The sequence below is a fragment of the Argopecten irradians genome, chromosome 7 (assembly GCF_041381155.1).
Source record: "Argopecten irradians isolate NY chromosome 7, Ai_NY, whole genome shotgun sequence".
Lineage (NCBI taxonomy): Eukaryota > Metazoa > Mollusca > Bivalvia > Pectinida > Pectinidae > Argopecten > Argopecten irradians.
Window position 1 is genome coordinate 36745749 of NC_091140.1, and position 20313 is coordinate 36766061.

Consider the following 20313-nt stretch of genomic DNA (forward strand, 5'->3'; position numbering starts at 1 on the left):
GGCATCCACCTCAGCAGCCTCGAGGTCACCCTCCCTCCTCCTGGAAATCCTCAACCTGAGGATCTGCATCCGACAAACCAGATTGGTCAATATCGGAGCAACCAGGGGAGAGATGAACAACATCATCATCCTCTGCCGAACCCACGACCTCACAGTCCATATCCTCCTCGTTGCCTGGACCCGAGGTCCCAACGGGGAGAAAAGGGCCAGCAAAAGAGACAGACTCAGGAAAACTCTCCTGAGCAGGCTCCAACAAGTGGCGTTTAGGAGCCGAACTCCTAACCACAGAAGCTGAGGGCTTCGACCTAACGGACGAAGCTTGACCCTTGGACTCGGAGACAAACGGGACTGCACGAGAAGCAGAAGTCCTAAAGGTCCGGCGAACCTTTCTAGGACCGGCCGTAACGGCACCCGAAGCAGCAGTAGGTTGGGGGGAGCAACCGAACCGCTGACAGGTCTCCGCGAGGGAGAGACCAAACCCCAAGGGTTCCAAGAAGGAATAGCCATGGGGTTAAAACCGTATCCCTGAAAATACGGAAAAGGTCCCGTGGGTTGGGAGTGACCCCAGAACTGGCCAAACTGGCCTGCCTGAGACTGGGGCTGGCCAACCTGACCAAAGGACGAGGTTGGACCACCACTCCCTCCAAGTGGAAACCCGGACATGTATGGGCTAGGCCCATAACTGCCGGGATGCTGCTGAAACCCAAAACCATCCGCAGGCTGGTTTGGGCGGCCCAAGGATGGTTGCCCGCAGGCACCCGTATACCCTAAGCCAGGGGGAAAAGGAGGCCGAAAATCGGACACCTGACCAACAAACCCAGGACCCTGAGAATGACCCCCTGGGAAAACCGAGCCAGCACCTAATAGGACCGGGACCAGGTAACTGGACGGGAGGGAAAGTTGGACCAGAATTGATGCCGGGATTAGAGAGCTGCGCATCACTAATCCCAGTGGAAACGGACAAACCAGAAAGGAAGTCTGTAGTCCCTTAACCCAAACTCGGACGAATAGGTCCGGCATCAAGACCGCCCCCAACAGCAACACCACCTGGAATGCCGGAGCCGCTGACAACGTCAGAGACCGGCGGCTGGTAGTCCCTACCCGAAGGCAAGCATGGAAGCTTACGAGCATTCCCAGCCAATTCGACCCTAGACCGAGAAACGTCAGGGTCAGGCTGCCCCTCCCCTACTCCAGGAACATCCTGGACAGGAGGGACCACCCCCTGATCTCGAGAAGAACTTGTAGAGACAGGAACTACCGAGACAGGAACAGAAACAGAACTAGAAGCCTGCTTCCTTCTCCTCCCGTAAGATGAGGACGAATCCCTCTTACGGGAGGACGAAGATCGCCTTGGTGTAATGCCGGCCTGGCCAAGAGCCTCTCCAACTAGACAAAGTTCACAAGGAGAGGACTCATGACAAGGGCGACATAGGGGACATGCATCATGTGGGTCCCGTTCCTCATAGAAATGGGAACACCCATGAGCAGACCCCTGACGCTGACCCGAGCGGGACATACCAGGCATTACAACGACAATTACGTAAACGAGGTAAGAAAAATACGTCAAAAACGTAAAATATAAGCAACACACACTAAACACGTAAAAAACAGTGTTAGGTGACACAAATCTTACCTAATAAAAACGGCAACGAAGCCTCAGCGACGAAAAACCGAACAAAAAAACAAACGTAAACAAACCGGAAGCAGCGAGACGTCACCAGTAATGACGGATCGCACGGAACACCGGCGAGCACGTCGAACAGTCAAAAAACGGCCGAAAAAGGTACAAAAAGACAACAACACAGGGCAGATGGATAAACACACAACTGAATGTGTGAAAAAACTTGACTAAAACGTCAAACAAATGGACCTAAGAGCGAAAGGAAATAGACACAATGCAATTGCCGTCCGGGCTGTGTAGCGCCATAAAGGAAAGAGGAAGGGAAACCACTCTATGTTACTCTCGTCGAGTACGAGATGAGGTACGGTAGGGAGACGGGATTCTCAAATCTTATGTTTGTTGGGGCTACAAAGATGGGTGTAGGTAGCGTATTTGCATACTAAAGTTATGGTAACGTATTACTGAAAAGAAATTTCAGATTTATAGTACATGAATTGGATTTCCCATTTTAAACCGTTAAAATGTTAATCAACTTTTGCATAAGCACATTTACATCAAACGTCATTAAAAATGCCATAGCCACACCTTAGAGATTTTCGTTAGACCATAAAAGATAATTGATTTTACTCTACTATAAAACATGAAATATTCTTGGGAACATTCTTTCGTGGGTTTAAGCTTCCAAATCATTCCACGAGTAGAAATATCCGTGGTTCGCCGATTGAACAATTATAATAATAATAATATACGAATCTTGATTCGTTGTTTATATATTCGTGTTTCCTTAACAACCACGAAAACAAAGAACATTTCTACACAGCAAAAATTCCATGTACATGGTATCCTGTCTTTGACAGGTTAACACTTTTATAATACTAAACCTTTTTTGAAAATTCAAAATTCTTTTGAGCAGGAGCATCCTAATTTAACTTTATATAGGGCACATGTACTGATTACATCATCATTACGTGTGATGACGTCATCGAAAAGTAGGTTGGACACTTCAAACACATTCTTTGACTGAAAGTTATCAACTTCCCTGAACAAATTGCAAAATAACAAAATCGTGACTTTCTCATGAATTCCAATACAAGTATTATGATAAATATTTAGCCATGTTGTTAAATATATTTTTGTACAACGCAGATCATTACCTTTCTTATAGTATAAACATCAAATTCTTCTTCTATTGAAAGACTTTTTATAAAGTGTCAAACTCGGAACATGTATTTGGGACACTCTGTATATGAGACAAACATTGATTACAGTTGAGAGTAAAGTTTTCAAAGACAGTCAAATGTTGCCTTGTGAAGGGTCCTAGTTTCAATATCTTCTGCCTCAATGATCACTTCTGTAGCCCCAAAATGAAAACGTCCAAGCACTTTTCTTGGTAATCCTGGTTTGAATTCCGGAAGCGGAAGCTGGAGAGTTCCAAGATGTCGTACATCCGGATCCGTAATCTATTTCGGATCCCTTTCTTGAGATATGTATATGTGGATCGCCATATCATTTTGATCATCGGAAATTGGTCGATGCGTGGAAGTGATGCATTCATTGCATTTTATTTCAGTTCCTTTATGAATAAACGGCTGAAAGACTCCTCGACAATATTCTTCTTCATCATGTTCCACTTTCAACTCCTCTGGGTCGATTTCGGAATTGAATTTCGGCCAGGTTTCGTAGCCGTATGTATATCTCGCAACTCTGGACGCAATCGCCATTGGTTTGTGACCAAATATCACAGCGCCTTTCAAAACCGCAAGTACGCCATCTTTTGGATTTAAAATTTTAATACGCGAGAAGTTGTCGTGAATGGCTCTGTCAACCAGTTCGCAGTCTGAGAAACCTCCTACCATCATAATCATGTTGATCCTTCCTGTTTTTTTCAACATGTTACCGACATGATTGACAATTTCCTGTATCGGTGCCTCAAAAAATCCTTTCATAACTTCGGCATCTATCTTCAATCTCCCCTTAGTCCAAGCGACCTTTACTGAGTATTTGGAGTTGCTCAACGCTTGTTCAAAAGAAACGTTTGAGTTTTCTTCGACGGATTCCTTGAATGTCGTGTGGAGTTTCAAAACCACTTTCCCAGTTGTATTTACTCCAATTGTTCGTTTTTTCATTTCCCAATCCCTACAAAATTTAAACGAAGTCCGTCATACATTTCTTTTTGAAATTTTCTATCGCTTTTTCTCCAAAGACGTTGCCCAGAAATGTGAAGAACTCCCTGTCAACAGCCGTTCCTCCCCAAGGACCCCCCGAGGGTTCGTGTATCTCCCTCAGACTGTCATTCATCTGCCGTTCGTGTACTGTAATATCAGCTGTTCCCCCTGTTTAATGATAATATATTTGTGTTGAAATAACAACAACAGTTCATCGTTTATTTTACAACATAAAATTATTGATTTTTTTGTTTTTGCCTTGCCAATGTCAATGACGTCGATAATCTCCAATGGTATAAGTATACATTTATTGTATACTTTTTCTCCTGATACTCCGGCTTTCCTCCGCCATCTAAAATCTGGCACGTTCTTAAATGACCCCGGCTTGTAATAGGACGTTAAACTAATTCAACAGAACCAAAAATTGCATAACTTTCCTATCTACATGAACCATATACCTGGTATTATTCTTTTCATTTTCATTTGTGATAAAGTTCAGAAGTCTCTTATGCCCGTGTCGATAGAGTGGCCTAGGCGTCCTACGTTCTACCATAACACTTAACCTCTGATTCGTGAGCTCGATAGTTTACTTATGCACTGACCGTTGACCGGTGATTTTCTCTCTCAATATCCAAGCTTAGCAAAAGCAACAATAATCTTAAATGTTAATTGAAAGGATATGAATTAAAGCATGATGTGAGCGCCATGGTATAAGCAGCAAACAGCAGGTCGAAAAGAGGACAGCCAGAAAAATGATTATAGACGCTTAATGGTTATTTTAGAGACGGATTCTAGAATACCTACCGCCGAGGTCTAGTATCATACATTTCTCGCCGAGCTTTGAGCGTCGCAATTCTTTCCTCTTCAGACCAATATTTTGAGGTATGTGCTCATCATCCAATACCACTCCTTGTCTCTTCGTACTGTTATCTGCAGGAGTCTCCTCATCGGCCAGAACTACTTTCACCAAATGACAGTAGAGTGACGCAGCTTCCGGTTCGAGAGCAAAGGACAGTTGGTCAGATTTAATTCCATACTGTGAGAAGAAGATGTTTTATTTGACTATAAACGTTCAACTTCATTGTCCCTTTAAAGTGTACACGGAATGGTTTGGTATATAAGGCTTGATAAATGTGTCATTGTATAAAATTTAGAATGGAGAAAGTACGAGTTTCATAGCGAATACGGTATTAGAGATAATGCGACTTTTCTCTAGAACACACCTGAAGCCCCAAGCCATTGACCCCGATTCGGGACCCCTGACCTGTGACGTCACGAGGACAACGGGACCTACTCTACTCGCATAAGATAGAGTGGCGATTTTCTGCGTCTACCATCTAATATAAGCTATCTGTTTGTAAATATCGATCTTTACAGACACAAATACATGTGTACATGTCCGATACCTATTTAATATTATCCCCAATCACAGATATGACTTTGGAATACGCTTGAAAATAGGGATTTATACCATGCATATATTGATGTACCTGTCGTAGATAAATTCAGTGCATTCTGGTAAGAAAGTGATGAAACGATAGGTAGTCAAATCCTAATTTGTGTTTAATTGCATGTTTTGTACAGTTAATTGAAGATAGTATCGCTATTATTGTTTAATGCTACGCATTAGATCCCTATAATCTCATTTGAGATTTTTGGATGTATGTGACACCTGTGTAAGTTGAACTATCAATGAACCTAAATGTCAATGGAAGAAAAATATAATTCATGCATATTGGCAAGTTCTGATAATTGCAAACAAAAACAACACTACATCTGTATTTTTCTCTCAAATATATGTTTGATTGCATGGTGTAATTTTGTTCATGGATGGATATAATCAATACATTTTCTATATTATTGATTTATTAAACATTAAAACATTAGCGTCAATGTTTTTACGATTTTCATCCATAACGATATTTTCTTAGATTATTTTTTTTAATATAATTTCATACATTAAGATTTCCGTTTTCTCTTTGCAATATAACCTTACCAACTGCAAAATCGTTTACAATTGCGTAAACGCAGTGGTTACCGCGCAAGAATACACACACCGGATCACTGACTTCCGCAAGTGAATGCGCATCCGATTAGGCCTATTGTATCTGTATGAAAAATCTTCAATACACTGCATGTATGAATGTAATGTAAATCTTAGATTATAACTCAGCACATAAAAAAATCATCAAATATTGTGTAAATAGGATGAAAAAAAAGATAAAGTTAATGTGGAACTATATTTTTGTACTCTGAATTAGTCAACATTTCCCGCCAAATTGAAGCCAGCTGTTCCGGGATTCCATCAATTGAACGGCTGTTCCAACAATCGTATAACATTAAAAAACATAATTTTATTTAACCTGCATTTTTTGTACAGATATTTCAACATGACGCGTCATTTAAAATATCTGTACAAAAAATGCAGTTTACACACCAGTAAACAACAAACAATAAAAATCATTCCTTAATCAATTACACTATGAAGTTCTTTTTTCTATTTATTTAATCTTTATCCTTGACAGTAAACAGTTCCAAGAAAGACGTTATATCAGTCATACCGCGCTCATATCTACTGTATACTATTTACAACCTGATAAGAGGACAAGGTTATATTATCAAGCGCGAAATGTCAAATATATACATTACAACATCACACAACTAGCTCAGAATACTGTTAATTGTCAGCGAGATGAATATTTTCGCTTTGATTAAATCTCCCCGATTTATCTACTCGCAAAATTGCTAACAGGTGCGTTTTTTATGTCCAAAAATTCTATATGGATTGATAAGAAACAATTCATAGCATAATCTGGTTAAATTTACAACTAATATAAAAAATATATGAAAGTGTGTATGAATAAGGTTTGTTTTGTTGTATTCATTATGTATCTACACTTCATAATTTTCCTACAAACTATAATACACGTAGCATTCTCTTTTAGAATCAGCATCAGTAGCAACACGATTCATAAATAATCTTACAAAATATTACATAAAGTATTGGTCATTGATGATACGACTTGTATCTACCATAAAAATGCTAATATCTTTTTATATAATGAACCATCTTGAGTTGAGGTACGGTAAATAGAATGTGCTGATAAATGAATCCTAAACATCTGTATGTGTGTATTGATATAATGTAATGCAGGCTATTTACGGAAATATAAATAGTGGGGAAAATGTCATATTGTAAATACATTGTATCTTTGAGGCGACCTTAGAGGAAAAGTCTAAGAGTGCATGAACATTTACATATTTAAAGTACATTTATGTCTCTTTTTCAATCTAAACAAATAAGACATATAGCAACAGTAAACAATTTACTACAGATAAAGAGATGTTATTTTTTGGCAGTTTAATTAAAAGTCGGATAAAGTCGTCTTCACATTCATCAATAAACTGTTTATAGTTCATATACCATAACATGATAGGGATTTTGTGCAAACTATGAAATAAATGTTTGAAAACTATGTGAGTATTAGATGTCAGTTTCTATGGATACAAAATCTTTCTGGCGTTGTCTTCAAACAATAATTCTTGTTAGTAACCACTGTTCCACGTTGACCTGCTCCACTTCAGCTGTTGTTTTTTTTTTTTAGTGTGCGGAAGCTGTCTTATGAGGATAGCTCCAAGACATTTAGATATGTGCTTGAAGACGTTTACAAGCAGTCAAATGTCGCCTTGTGAACAGTGCCGGTGGCAACTTCTATCGTCTCAACCATTACTTCTGTCGCTCCAAAATAAAGACGTGATTTCACCTTTCTGCTTTGTCCAGACTTGTTCACCGGAAGTGGAAGCTGGATAGTTCTAAGATGGCGTACGTTTGGATCGGTTATATATTTCGTATCCTTCTCTGTTGAAACGTAAATGTTGATGCTCAAGTCCTTTTGGGTATCGTTTACAGGGCAATGTGTAGAACTAACAGAATCACCGCATTTCACCTCACTGCCTTTTTGAATGTATGGATGAAAAACTTCCTTGCAACATGCATTGCCTCCAAGACTCATCTTGCGATTTAGTGGATGAATTGTAGGGTCAAATTTCGGCCAAATTTCATAGCCGTACGTATACCTTGCTATTCTAGATTCCACTGCCGTTGGTCTGTGACCAAATATCACCGCGCCTTTCAAAACTGCGAGGACGCTGTCCTTAGGATTCAAAATCTGAATACAAGGGAAGTTGTCGCGAATGGCTTTGTCGACAAGAGGACAATCTGAGAAACCTCCAACCATCATGATCATTTCAATCTTTCCTACTTTTTTCAACAACTTGTTCACATGGTTGACAATTTCCTGAATCGGTACTTCAAAAAATCCTTTCACGATTTTTGCATCTATTTTCATTTTGTCTCCTACCAACAAAACCTTTCCGGAATATTGCGACTTGTTTAGTGCATCATTGAGAAAGAGGTTGGAGCTTTCATCACACGCCTCTTTAAAGGTTGCTGGAAATTTCAGGCTCACTGGTCTAGTTGATTCAAAGTCAATTGTTCGTTTCTTAATTTCAAACGCTCTGCAAAAATCCACGTAATTAGACATACTCTTCTTTTTGAAGTTCTCCATCACTTTTCTTCCAAAGAACTTGGACAGAAATGTGAAGAACTCTCTATCGACAGCCGTTCCTCCCCAAGGACCTCCCGAGGGTTCGTGTATCTCCCTCAGACTGTCATTCATCTGCCGTTCGTGTACTGTGATATCAGCTGTTCCCCCTGTTTAATGATAATATATTTGTGTTGAAATGACAACAACAACAGTTCATCGTTTATTTTACAACATAAAATTATTGATTTATTTGTTTTTGTCTTGCTAATGTCAATGATGTCGATAATCTCTAATGGTATAAGTACACATTTATTGTATTCTTTTTCTCCTGATACTCCGGTTTCCTCCGCCATCTAAAATCTGGCACGTTCTTAAATGACCCCGGCTTGTAATAGGACTTTAAACTAATTCAACAGAACCAAAAATTGCATAACTTTCCTATCTACATGAACCATATACCCGGTATTATTCTTTTCATTTTCATTTGTGATAAAGTTCAGAAGTCTCTTATGCCCGTGTTGATAGAGTGGCCTAGGCGTCCTACGTTCTACCATAACACTTAACCTCTGATTCGTGAGCTCGATAGTTTACTTATGCACTGACCGTTGACCGGTGATTTTCTCTCTCAATATCCAAGCTTAGCAAAAGCAACAATAATCTTAAATGTTAATTGAAAGGATATGAATTAAAGCATGATGTGAGCGCCATGGTATAAGCAGCAAACAGCAGGTCGAAAAGAGGACAGCCAGAAAAATGATTATAGACGCTTAATGGTTATTTTAGAGACGGATTCTAGAATACCTACCGCCGAGGTCTAGTATCATACATTTCTCGCCGAGCTTTGAGCGTCGCAATTCTTTCCTCTTCAGACCAATACTTTGAGGTATGTGCTCATCATCCAATACCACTCCTTGTCTCTTCGTACTGTTATCTGCAGGAGTCTCCCCATCGGCCAGAACTACTTTCACCGAATGACAGTAGAGTGACGCAGCTTCCGGTTCGAGAGCAAAGGACAGTTGGTCAGATTTAATTCCATACTGTGAGAAGAAGATGTTTTATTTGACTATTAACGTTCAACTTCATTGTCCTTTTAACACAGAGCTGATATAAATATTCACTGTCATCGGTTATTATTGGAGTCTACCAGGTTAGTTAAACACTCTATTATCCTCAACAAATGTTAATTATTGGTTAATTAATCTCATGTGTTTTAACACTATCAACATATATCAAATGGAATGTTTAAGTTAATAATCACTGCATATCATAACAAACTACACAATGTAGATGAGTGCAATTTCAATAAAGTACGTACATTTACTGCAGCTTCCCGCATGAACTGTTTGGCGGAATCCTCCCAGATGGCCGGTATGGTGATGATCCAATGGATATCGTCCTCATCAATCCCGATACATCTCTTGTTGATGAGAGACATGAGGTGATCCTTCATGTAGCCTATAGACAGAGATATCACCAACATGGCCGACAGCTTCTTCCCAGTCTCATCAACTATCATTGTCTCTCAGGTCAGGCCCTTAAGACAATAATGGTATACTGTCACATTTCTAGCATATATATTTTGATTAGTCAGCAAGCAATACATACCTGCGAAAAAATGTCTTCGTTACATTCATCGATTTGCCCCCATGCGATATTTCTCTTTGAACCCCTATGATATAACACTATATTTTTAATCTTTTGATATATTTAAAGTACATATTTTAGCCACCGGGAAAGATATCGACTATTCATAATTTATAACCTGCAGGTTTAGTGATATTCATACCTACCTGGAAATTCCATGTGAAATAAATTTATGTACGTTTTTCGAGTTTTCAAATATTAATTGACTAAAACCTGTGTTCTAATGCTTATATTCAACTCAGTTCTCACGGGAAATCGCAACATCCCATACTGTTTCAGAATTGTTTCGATCTTTTGCCAAGAACTCTCTGGAATACATTTCCGTTTAACCTACCCCAGAATGTTGGTGAAGAGACATCTTGAATCGTCTGAAGTAGTAGTAGTTTTCGTACATTCTGTCATCATCTTCGGAATCTTCAATAAGCTGGCTATATTCATTTTCAGCCTCGTATCCAAAGGCTAAGAATTTCTTGTCCGGATCGAGTAGCAGACAAGTTGGAGTCTTCTCGGAGACAACACTTCCTGAATTCCATAGTTGATTCAATTCTATCTTAAGGGGGTCTTTTTGATAGTCGCCACGGAAAGAGAAAGCATAACCGGAATAGGTTGTTCCAAAGTCAATTGCCGCTACCACAAGACGGTCCTGACACGGGGATTCTTGTGCCATTATCTGCATTGATTAAAACAACATCATATGGAAAATGTAAAAAGCCAGTGCTCTCAAGCACACCATAGGGTTAGGGTTGTAAAACAAAACACAAATGAGACATATAGGATATTAAATGATTCTTAAGTTCATATGATATTTTTTGAAACAGTCGAAGCCTATATAAATTCTTTCCTTTATACTGCTTCAAATTATTTACATTTGCATTAAAGTATACGCATTTTGAAGTGCTAAATCTAATTCATCAATGTGGTAATTTCATTAAATAATTTAAACTAGTATAATTAATTGACTGCCCCACTTAAGGCCTTGTGTTAAACGTTCAACCCAGTGGTGAATGCACTTTTAACTGTCCGCTTCTCCGCATGAAAGGAGTCGGACGACTGGTTTGCTAACTGTTAGTATAATGTGATCGGATGGGGTGTGCTTGATATGTGTCTTCCGCGACATGTTTCAATGAAATAGCACTATAAAAAAGGGCAAAGGTTCCAAAAGTCACAACACAACAAATATAATACAGCCTCCCAAAACTCACGGCGCCCAATGGCGACCTTCCTACTCGACCCTGACTGTTAGTAAGAGGGGAATAAAGCCTAACACCAAACACAACCAAGTCGTCAAGTAAAGGACAGATTTTGATATTTTCTATAAATCATTTCTGCAATACCAACGTATGATAGGATCTTACTTGCTTTTGAAGCAAACAGACATATGCATTCATATGTAAAACTATCTTTCCGATTCACCACCAAAATTCAAAATTAGATGAAACAACAAGGCAATACCGAGGATACATTATACTTACATTCACACGCCTACTGTCCGTTACAAATACTCACTCAGTAATCCTTCACACCAGTAAATACGCCTCCTCTAGATATTGTTATCAGTACAACTTTGAACTACAGTTTTGATATTTCTTTTCTTGAACAAATATAAAACTATCCTAAAGATAACGTGCATGCAGTAAGTGTATCAGTGTCGGGATAAAGAATACTTATTACCTGTGCTTGATAAAGATACTTTATATTTATCGCGTATGTACAAATGAAACTGTACACCAAATTCCGAGTAGTGCTCTATGACAGTAGCACTAAATGCAAACAATCCAAATTACTTTATTTGCGCGATATAAAATTTTCGAGCAGTTTCGCTAGAAAGCGCGAATGCGATTTCAAATATTTCGCGAACAGAATAGAATATCAATACATATCTTTAAAGTTTGTAACTTATAACAAAAAAAAACCCAAGAAAAGTTTAAATAATACATATTCTATTGCCATGTTAACAATAGGATCGGGTACAAGTGAACTCAAACTTAAAAACGTCATTTCCGTTATATTCACAAACAACATAGTACACATCACTAGATGGAAGTGGCTATGTCACCCAATTCACAGAATTGTATACAAATTGCAAAGCTTTTCGTCTTACAAGTTATGAATTCTGGGCATAATATACTATAACAGTAAACAAACTTTCGTATTCGATTTACATTCAACATTAATTCCAAAAAAAATCATCGAATAAAGTTTGAATTCTTGAAAGTGAATCTTCTTGAAATTTTGAAAGCGACACAATTATTGGCCAAACTAAACTACTATAAGATAAAAATGCGCCACAAAAGAATTTGTGTTATCATAAAAGAGAACTTATACTGCTATTTCGCTAATAACAAGCATTTTCATTGGCATAAAATTATCTCATAATGTAAAAAATGACGTCATCGTTTGTGCCGTTGGCTATGACTGGCTGAAAAACGGCGTAATGATTTTATTGGAATAAGAGTCTTCAACGGAACTCGGAAAAGACAGGGTAAGATTGAACTGTAACTTGAATAGATTTTTATATGGATCTTTAACACAAAAATCAAAGTGTAAACTCATTATAAACCGCCATTTGGTTTATTTGGAATTCAGTGTTGGTTTTGTGTTATAGCTAGCTCTATATAAAACATCTATTCGAGTAATCTTTAAAAATGATGGACGACCTCGAGCTCTCCTGACATCAATTTGATAAATGTGTTGCGCGGCACTGTATTTTGTAAGACGGTGCTATAATTAAGTCTAATTACATAAGTCGTTAGACTGTGTCACATTTTTTATCATTGCCGAACTCTTGTCCATTTTATAGTGTCATCTCACAGAATCGTACCGCCAAAGACACCGTGCAGCACACCGCATCTGTTTCCGAAATAAGATGCTTTTCGACTAAAACTGAAAGTGTTTCATAACCAAAGAAAAATAAAAAAAATAAAAATTTTAAAAAAATCAGAAAAATAACAATGCTGGTTTTTTTTACTTAAATATAACATTCATTTATTTAAATATTCAAATTATTCAAAGGAGGCATCTACAGAGAAGAATTGATTGTACGAAAGTAGCGGCTTGTGTGCTAGTTGTTATTATAATGCTTTGTCTTTATTTTCTTTGGTCAGGAAGCACTTGTTGTAGTTGGAAAGCATCTAATGTCGGAAACATTTGAAAAGAATACAACACAAGTAAATGACTTTCTTATATTCTTATTCATTCAAATTAACAATATACTCAATTGTACAAAGATATCAATAGATGTTAATGTTATGAATATATGGTCAATAGAACACTATTAAATAATGACTTAAACGGCTGCTCTTGTTCTTCAATATCAAAAGGTACAAACATTGTACTATATCATTTTTTTTAATTGGAGATTAAAACATGCTGCCTCTGATATACTGTAAAGAGCAAATTATTCGCAGCGTGAAAATTTTCGCTCAATTTGATTTTGTTAAATACCCGCGAAAAATTTCTACCCGCAAAAATATCAAGAAGTACATTTTTTGACATATGAAAAAACATATCGCGAAAATTATTTCACCGCAACCAGCTCAGCGAAAATATACACGCGCGAAAATGTCCACGTGTGTACAATATCTATAACGAGACACGTGCAACATTTGTCAGTTACGTCCCCCTTTCGCTGAAAAAGATGACGCTCTATACGTTTCGGTCCCAGTGCAGTTCCGGTTTCACTAAAATGGTGTAAACACGACTGTAAACTGTGCGGTATATGTCACTACTATACTGAACACATTTGTATACGTACAATTTTTGCCATGCTATTATTTTTGCGATCTTTATGCTGCCATTCATCTTCTTAATTATGGTTTTTAATTTCATATTTATTCGTCGATTTCAATAAAGAAATCAACTTTATTAATAAAAAAAACACATACATTGTACAAATGATAAAAATATTCTCCGATGAAACACACATTGTTTGGAATGCATTATCATTGAATATTTTAACAAGAGCAGTCGCGATAAATGCTACATCAAACATAATATAAGACAATCTAATGAATAAATTTTCTTTTACAGCTACTCGCATACTAAGATTTACATTTATTAATATTCATATTTTAATACGGAGGTTTCTTCAAATATTTCGGGTTGGTAACACTGATTTGCTTTTTCAAACTCTGTGCAGATTTGTATGTTGTTAATCAAGTGGTGGAGAGGAGAAGTGCTGCTTTACCATTTTGTAAAATTGGAAAATGTTTCAAACAAGAACAATTATGACATTTTTATAAAATGTGATTGACATTGTATGCAAATGTCTCCTTCATATCATTATCTAATCATTATTGTTGGTTAACAGTACCCGGTCTGTCAAGGCATAAAGCATAGTCAGGGGGATCAACTCCTAATAATCTACTCACTAGGTGGCGTTAACACCATCTATTGCTTTCACTCTACCTACTCGATCAATATGGCATTATACCAACCTTGTGAAACCAAATTCTTATTCTATTTTAACATGTTGGTATAAATTCACCCGACAAATGTCCATAATCACATGCACATATGATGTCATATAAAATATGTATAGATAGGATATGTTGAAATAGTATAACACATAGAGCCTATTCCATAGAGATAAAATACTGAATTGACATGTCTGTCTATGCATTCATATGCATAAGCAATGTCAATAATGCATTTTATCGACAATTTTTTTTTCTTTCTTTTCTAGAAAAAAAACATAGCTTAAGATATTATTAATGCCACTACTTGCTTCGAAAGTTTTTTTTTTGTTAGTAATTTTTTTTTTCAGATTGTTTTTTACAAGATTATATATCAAAACAACACAGGTTATACTAGGAGCACAAAATATCGTACGATATAACATGAAATCCAACTACTGTAAAATGAAAGAGAGAAATGAACACAGTATATGTATAAATTCTTTCAATATATATGATATGAACACTTTGAGGATTTTTTTTTAAAAGGGAGGTATGAAAGAGATCATTTACACTTCACATTGCAATAAATATGATTTGCATAATTATATATAAAAATAACGTTGGATATAACTTTCAGATTTATAGTACATGAATTGGATTTTCCATTTTAAACCGTTAAAATGTTAATCAACTTTTGCATAAGCACATTTACATCACACGGCATTAAAAATGCCATAGCCACACCTTAGAGATGTTCGTTAGACCATAAAAGATAATTGATTTTACTCTACTATAAAACATGAAATATTCTTGGGAACATTCTTTCGTGGGTTTAAGATTCCAAATCATTCCACGAGTAGAAATATCCCTGGTTCGCCGATTGAACAATTATAATAATAATAATATACGAATCTTGATTCGTTGTTTATATATTCGTGTTTCCTTAACAACCACGAAAAAACAAAGAACATTTCTACACAGCAAAAATTTCCTGTACATGGTATCCTGTCTTTGACAGGTTAACACTTTTATAATACTAAACCTTTTTTGAAAATTCAAAATTCTTTTGAGCAGGAGCATCCTAATTTAACTTTATATAGTGCACATGTACTGATTACATCATCATTACGTACGATGACGTCATCGAAAAGTAGGTTGGACACTTCAAACACATTCTTTCACTGAAAGTTATCAACTTCCCTGAACAAATTGCAAAATAACAAAATCGTGACTTTCTCATGAATTCCAATACAAGTATTATGATAAATATTTAGCCATGTTGTTAAATATATTTTTGTACAACGCAGATCATTACCTTTCTTATAGTATAAACATCAAATTCTTCTTCTATTGAAAGACTTTTTATAAAGTGTCAAACTCGGAACATGTATTTGGGACACTCTGTATATGAGACAAACATTGATTACAGTTGAGAGTAAAGTTTTCAAAGACAGTCAAATGTTGCCTTGTGAAGGGTCCCAGTTTCAATATCTTCTGCCTCAATGATCACTTCTGTAGCTCCAAAATGAAAACGTCCAAGCACTTTTCTTGGTAATCCTGGTTTGAATTCCGGAAGCGGAAGCTGGAGAGTTCCAAGATGTCGTACATCCGGATCCGTAATGTATTTCGGATCCCTTTCTTGAGATATGTATATGTGGATCGCCATATCATTTTGATCATCGGAAATTGGTCGATGCGTGGAAGTGATGCATTCATTGCATTTTATTTCAGTTCCTTTATGAATAAACGGCTGAAAGACTCCTCGACAATATTCTTCTTCATCATGTTCCACTTTCAACTCCTCTGGGTCGATTTCGGAATTGAATTTCGGCCAGGTTTCGTAGCCGTATGTATATCTCGCAACTCTGGACGCAATCGCCATTGGTTTGTGACCAAATATCACAGCACCTTTCAAAACCGCAAGTACGCCATCTTTTGGATTTAAAATTTTAATACGCGAGAAGTTGTCGTGAATGGCTCTGTCAACCAGTTCGCAGTCTGAGAAACCTCCTACCATCATAATCATGTTGATCCTTCCTGTTTTTTTCAACATGTTACCGACATGATTGACAATTTCCTGTATCGGTGCCTCAAAAAATCCTTTCATAACTTCGGCATCTATCTTCAATCTCCCCTTAGTCCAAGCGACCTTTTCTGAGTATTTGGAGTTGCTCAACGCTTGTTCAAAAGAAACGTTTGAGTTTTCTTCGACGGATTCCTTGAATGTCGTGTGGAGTTTCAAAACCACTTTCCCAGTTGTATTTACTCCAATTGTTCGTTTTTTCATTTCCCAATCCCTACAAAATTCAACGAAGTCCGTCATACAATTCTTTTTGAAATTTTCTATCGCTTTTTCTCCAAAGACGTTGCCCAGAAATGTGAAGAACTCCCTGTCAACAGCCGTTCCTCCCCAAGGACCCCACGAGGGTTCGTGTATCTCCCTCAGACTGTCATTCATCTGCCGTTCGTGTACTGTAATATCAGCTGTTCCCCCTGTTTAATGATAATATATTTGTGTTGAAATAACAACAACAGTTCATCGTTTATTTTACAACATAAAATTATTGATTTTTTTGTTTTTGCCTTGCCAATGTCAATGATGTCGATAATCTCCAATGGTATAAGTATACATTTATTGTATACTTTTTCTCCTGATACTCCGGCTTTCCTCCGCCATCTAAAATCTGGCACGTTCTTAAATGACCCCGGCTTGTAATAGGACGTTAAACTAATTCAACAGAACCAAAAATTGCATAACTTTCCTATCTACATGAACCATATACCTGGTATTATTCTTTTCATTTTCATTTGTGATAAAGTTCAGAAGTCTCTTATGCCCGTGTTGATAGAGTGGCCTAGGCGTCCTACGTTCTACCATAACACTTAACCTCTGATTCGTGAGCTCGATAGTTTACTTATGCACTGACCGTTGACCGGTGATTTTCTCTCTCAATATCCAAGCTTAGCAAAAGCAACAATAATCTTAAATGTTAATTGAAAGGATATGAATTAAAGCATGATGTGAGCGCCATGGTATAAGCAGCAAACAGCAGGTCGAAAAGAGGACAGCCAGAAAAATGATTATAGACGCTTAATGGTTATTTTAGAGACGGATTCTAGAATACCTACCGCCGAGGTCTAGTATCATACATTTCTCGCCGAGCTTTGAGCGTCGCAATTCTTTCCTCTTCAGACCAATACTTTGAGGTATGTGCTCATCATCCAATACCACTCCTTGTCTCTTCGTACTGTTATCTGCAGGAGTCTCCTCATCGGCCAGAACTACTTTCACCAAATGACAGTAGAGTGACGCAGCTTCCGGTTCGAGAGCAAAGGACAGTTGGTCAGATTTAATTCCATACTGTGAGAAGAAGATGTTTTATTTGACTATAAACGTTCAACTTCATTGTCCCTTTAACACAGAGCTGATATAAATATTCACTGCCATCGGTTATTATTGGAGTCTACCAGGTTAGTTAAACACTCTATTATCCTCAACAAATGTTAATTATTGGTTAATTAATCTCATGTGTTTAACACTATCAACATATATCAAATGGAATGTTTAAGTTAATAATCACTGCATATCATAACAAACTACACAATGTAGATGAATGCAATATCAATAAAGTACGTACATTTACTGCAGCTTCCCGCATGAACTGTTTGGCGGAATCCTCCCAGATGGCCGGTATGGTGATGATCCAATGGATATCGTCCTCATCAATCCCGATACATCTCCTGTTGATGAGAGACATGAGGTGATCCTTCATGTAGCCTATAGACAGAGATATCACCAACATGGCCGACAGCTTCTTCCCAGTCTCATCAACTATCATTGTCTCTCTGGTCAGGCCCTTAAGACAATAATGGTATACTGTCACATTTCTAGCATATATATTTTGATTAGTCAGCAAGCAATACATACCTGCGAAAAAATGTCTTCGTTACATTCATCGATTTGCCACCATGCGATGTTTCTCTTTGAACCCCTATGATATAACACTATATTTTTAATCTTTTAATATGTTTAAAGTACATATTTCAGCCACCGGGAAAAATATCGACTATTCATAATTCATAACCTGCAGGTTTAGTGATATTCATACCTACCTGGCAATTCCATGTGAAATAAATTTATGTACGTTTTTCGAGTTTTCAAATATTCATTGACTAAAACCTGTGTTCTAATGCTTTTATTCAACTCAGTTCTCACGGGAAATCGCAACATGCCATACCGTTTCAGAATTGTTTCGATCTTTTGCCAAGAACTTTCTGGAATACATATCCGTTTAACCTACCCCAGAATGTTGGTGAAGAGACATCTTGAATCGTCTGAAGTAGTAGTAGTTTTCGTACATTCTGTCATCATCTTCGGAATCTTCAATAAGCTGGCTATATTCATTTTCAGCCTCGTATCCAAAGGCTAAGAATTTCTTGTCCGGATCGAGCAGCAGACAAGTTGGAGTCTTCTCGGAGACAACACTTCCTGAATTCCATTGTTGATTCAATTGTATCTTAAGGGGGTCTTTTTGATAGTCGTCACGGAAAGAGAAAGCATAACCGGAATAGGTTGTTCCGAAGTCAATTGCCGCTACCACAAGACGGTCCTTACACGGGGATTCTTGTGCCATTGTCTGCATTGATTAAAACAACATCATATGGAAAATGTAAAAAGCCAGTGCTCTCAAGCATACCATAGGGTTACGGTTGTAAAACAAAACACAAATGAGACATATAGGATATTAAATGATTCTTAAGTTCATATATTTTTTGAAACAGTCGAAGCCTATATAAATTCTTTCCTTTATACTGCTTCAAATTATTTACATTTGCATTAAAGTATGCGCATTTTGAAGAGCTAAATCCAATTCATCAATGTGGAAATTTCATTAAATAATTTAAACTTATATAATTAATTGACTGCCCCACTTAAGGCCTTGTGTTAAACGTTCAACCCAGTGGTGAATGCACTTTTAACTGTCCGCTTCTCCGCATAAAAGGAGTCGGACGACTGGTTTGCTAATCGTTAGTATAATGTGATCGGGAGGGGTGTGCTTGATATGTGTCTTCCGCGACAACATGTTTCAATGAAATAGCACTATAAAAAGGGTAAAGGTTCCAAAAACACAACACAAATATAGTACCCCCCCCCCCCCCCCCCAAAAAAAAAGGCAAAGGTTCCAAAACCACAACACAAATATAGTACAGCCTCCCAAAACTCACGGCGCCCAATGGCGACCTTCCTACTCGACCCTGACTGTTAGTAAGAGGGGAATAAAGCCTAACACCAAACACAACCAAGTCGTCAAGTAAAGGACAGATTTTGATATTTTCTATAAATCATCTCTGCAATACCAACGTATGATAGGATCTTACTTGCTTTTGAAGCAAACAGACATATGCATTCATGTGCAAAACCATCTTTCCAATTCACTACCAAAATTCAAAATTAGATGAAACAACAAGGCAATACCGAGGATATATTATACTTACATTCACACGCCTACTGTCCGTTACAAATACTCACTCAGTAATCCTTCACACCAGTAAATACGCCTCCTCTAGATATTGTTATCAGTACAACTTTGAACTACAGTTTTGATATTTCTTTTCTTGAACAAATATAAAACTATCCTAAAGATAACGTGCATGCAGTAAGTGTATCAGTGTCGGGATAAAGAATACTTATTACCTGTGCTTGATAAAGATACTTTATATTTATCGCGTATGTACAAATGAAACTGTACACCAAATTCCGAGTAGTGCTCTATGACAGTAGCACTAAATGCAAACAATCCAAATTACTTTATTTGCGCGATATAAAATTTTCGAGCAGTTTCGCTAGAAAGCGCAAAAGCAATTTCAAATATTTCGCGAACAGAATAGAATATCAATACATATCTTTAAAGTTTGTAACTTATAACAAAAAAAAAACC

At 37.4% G+C, this 20313-nt stretch overlaps 3 protein-coding genes and 1 pseudogene across 4 annotated transcripts; all 4 read right to left on the reverse strand.

The window, feature by feature from the left end:
* Positions 1 to 2425: 2425 nt before the first annotated feature.
* LOC138327189 (heat shock 70 kDa protein 12B-like) lies at positions 2426 to 6356 on the reverse strand (annotated as a pseudogene).
* A 739-nt stretch (positions 6357 to 7095) lies between these two features.
* LOC138328302 (heat shock 70 kDa protein 12A-like) lies at positions 7096 to 10419 on the reverse strand. The gene is made up of 4 exons (XM_069275047.1): positions 10312 to 10419; positions 9649 to 9867; positions 9139 to 9370; positions 7096 to 8500 (listed from the first exon to the last, which is right to left on the reverse strand). Exons 2-4 carry the CDS (start codon positions 9847 to 9849, stop codon positions 7452 to 7454), a joined length of 1482 nt encoding a protein of 493 aa, XP_069131148.1. The 5' UTR covers positions 9850 to 9867; positions 10312 to 10419; the 3' UTR covers positions 7096 to 7451.
* Positions 10303 to 10644, reverse strand: LOC138327190 (heat shock 70 kDa protein 12B-like). Its single transcript, XM_069273172.1, has one exon. It carries the CDS (start codon positions 10642 to 10644, stop codon positions 10303 to 10305), a length of 342 nt encoding a protein of 113 aa, XP_069129273.1.
* A 4115-nt stretch (positions 10645 to 14759) lies between these two features.
* On the reverse strand, positions 14760 to 19945 carry LOC138328300 (heat shock 70 kDa protein 12B-like). 2 transcript variants are annotated; one of them, XM_069275045.1, is made up of 5 exons: positions 19871 to 19945; positions 18676 to 19011; positions 18013 to 18231; positions 17504 to 17735; positions 14760 to 16867 (listed from the first exon to the last, which is right to left on the reverse strand). In XM_069275045.1, the coding sequence occupies exons 2-5, from the start codon at positions 19006 to 19008 to the stop codon at positions 15819 to 15821; spliced, it is 1833 nt and encodes a 610-aa protein (XP_069131146.1). In that variant the 5' UTR covers positions 19009 to 19011; positions 19871 to 19945; the 3' UTR covers positions 14760 to 15818. The 2 variants fall into 2 exon arrangements, with proteins under 2 accessions (XP_069131146.1, XP_069131145.1); XM_069275044.1 differs by lacking the exon at positions 19871 to 19945 and having other exon boundaries at positions 18676 to 19456.
* Between the last annotated feature and the right edge of the window lie 368 nt (positions 19946 to 20313).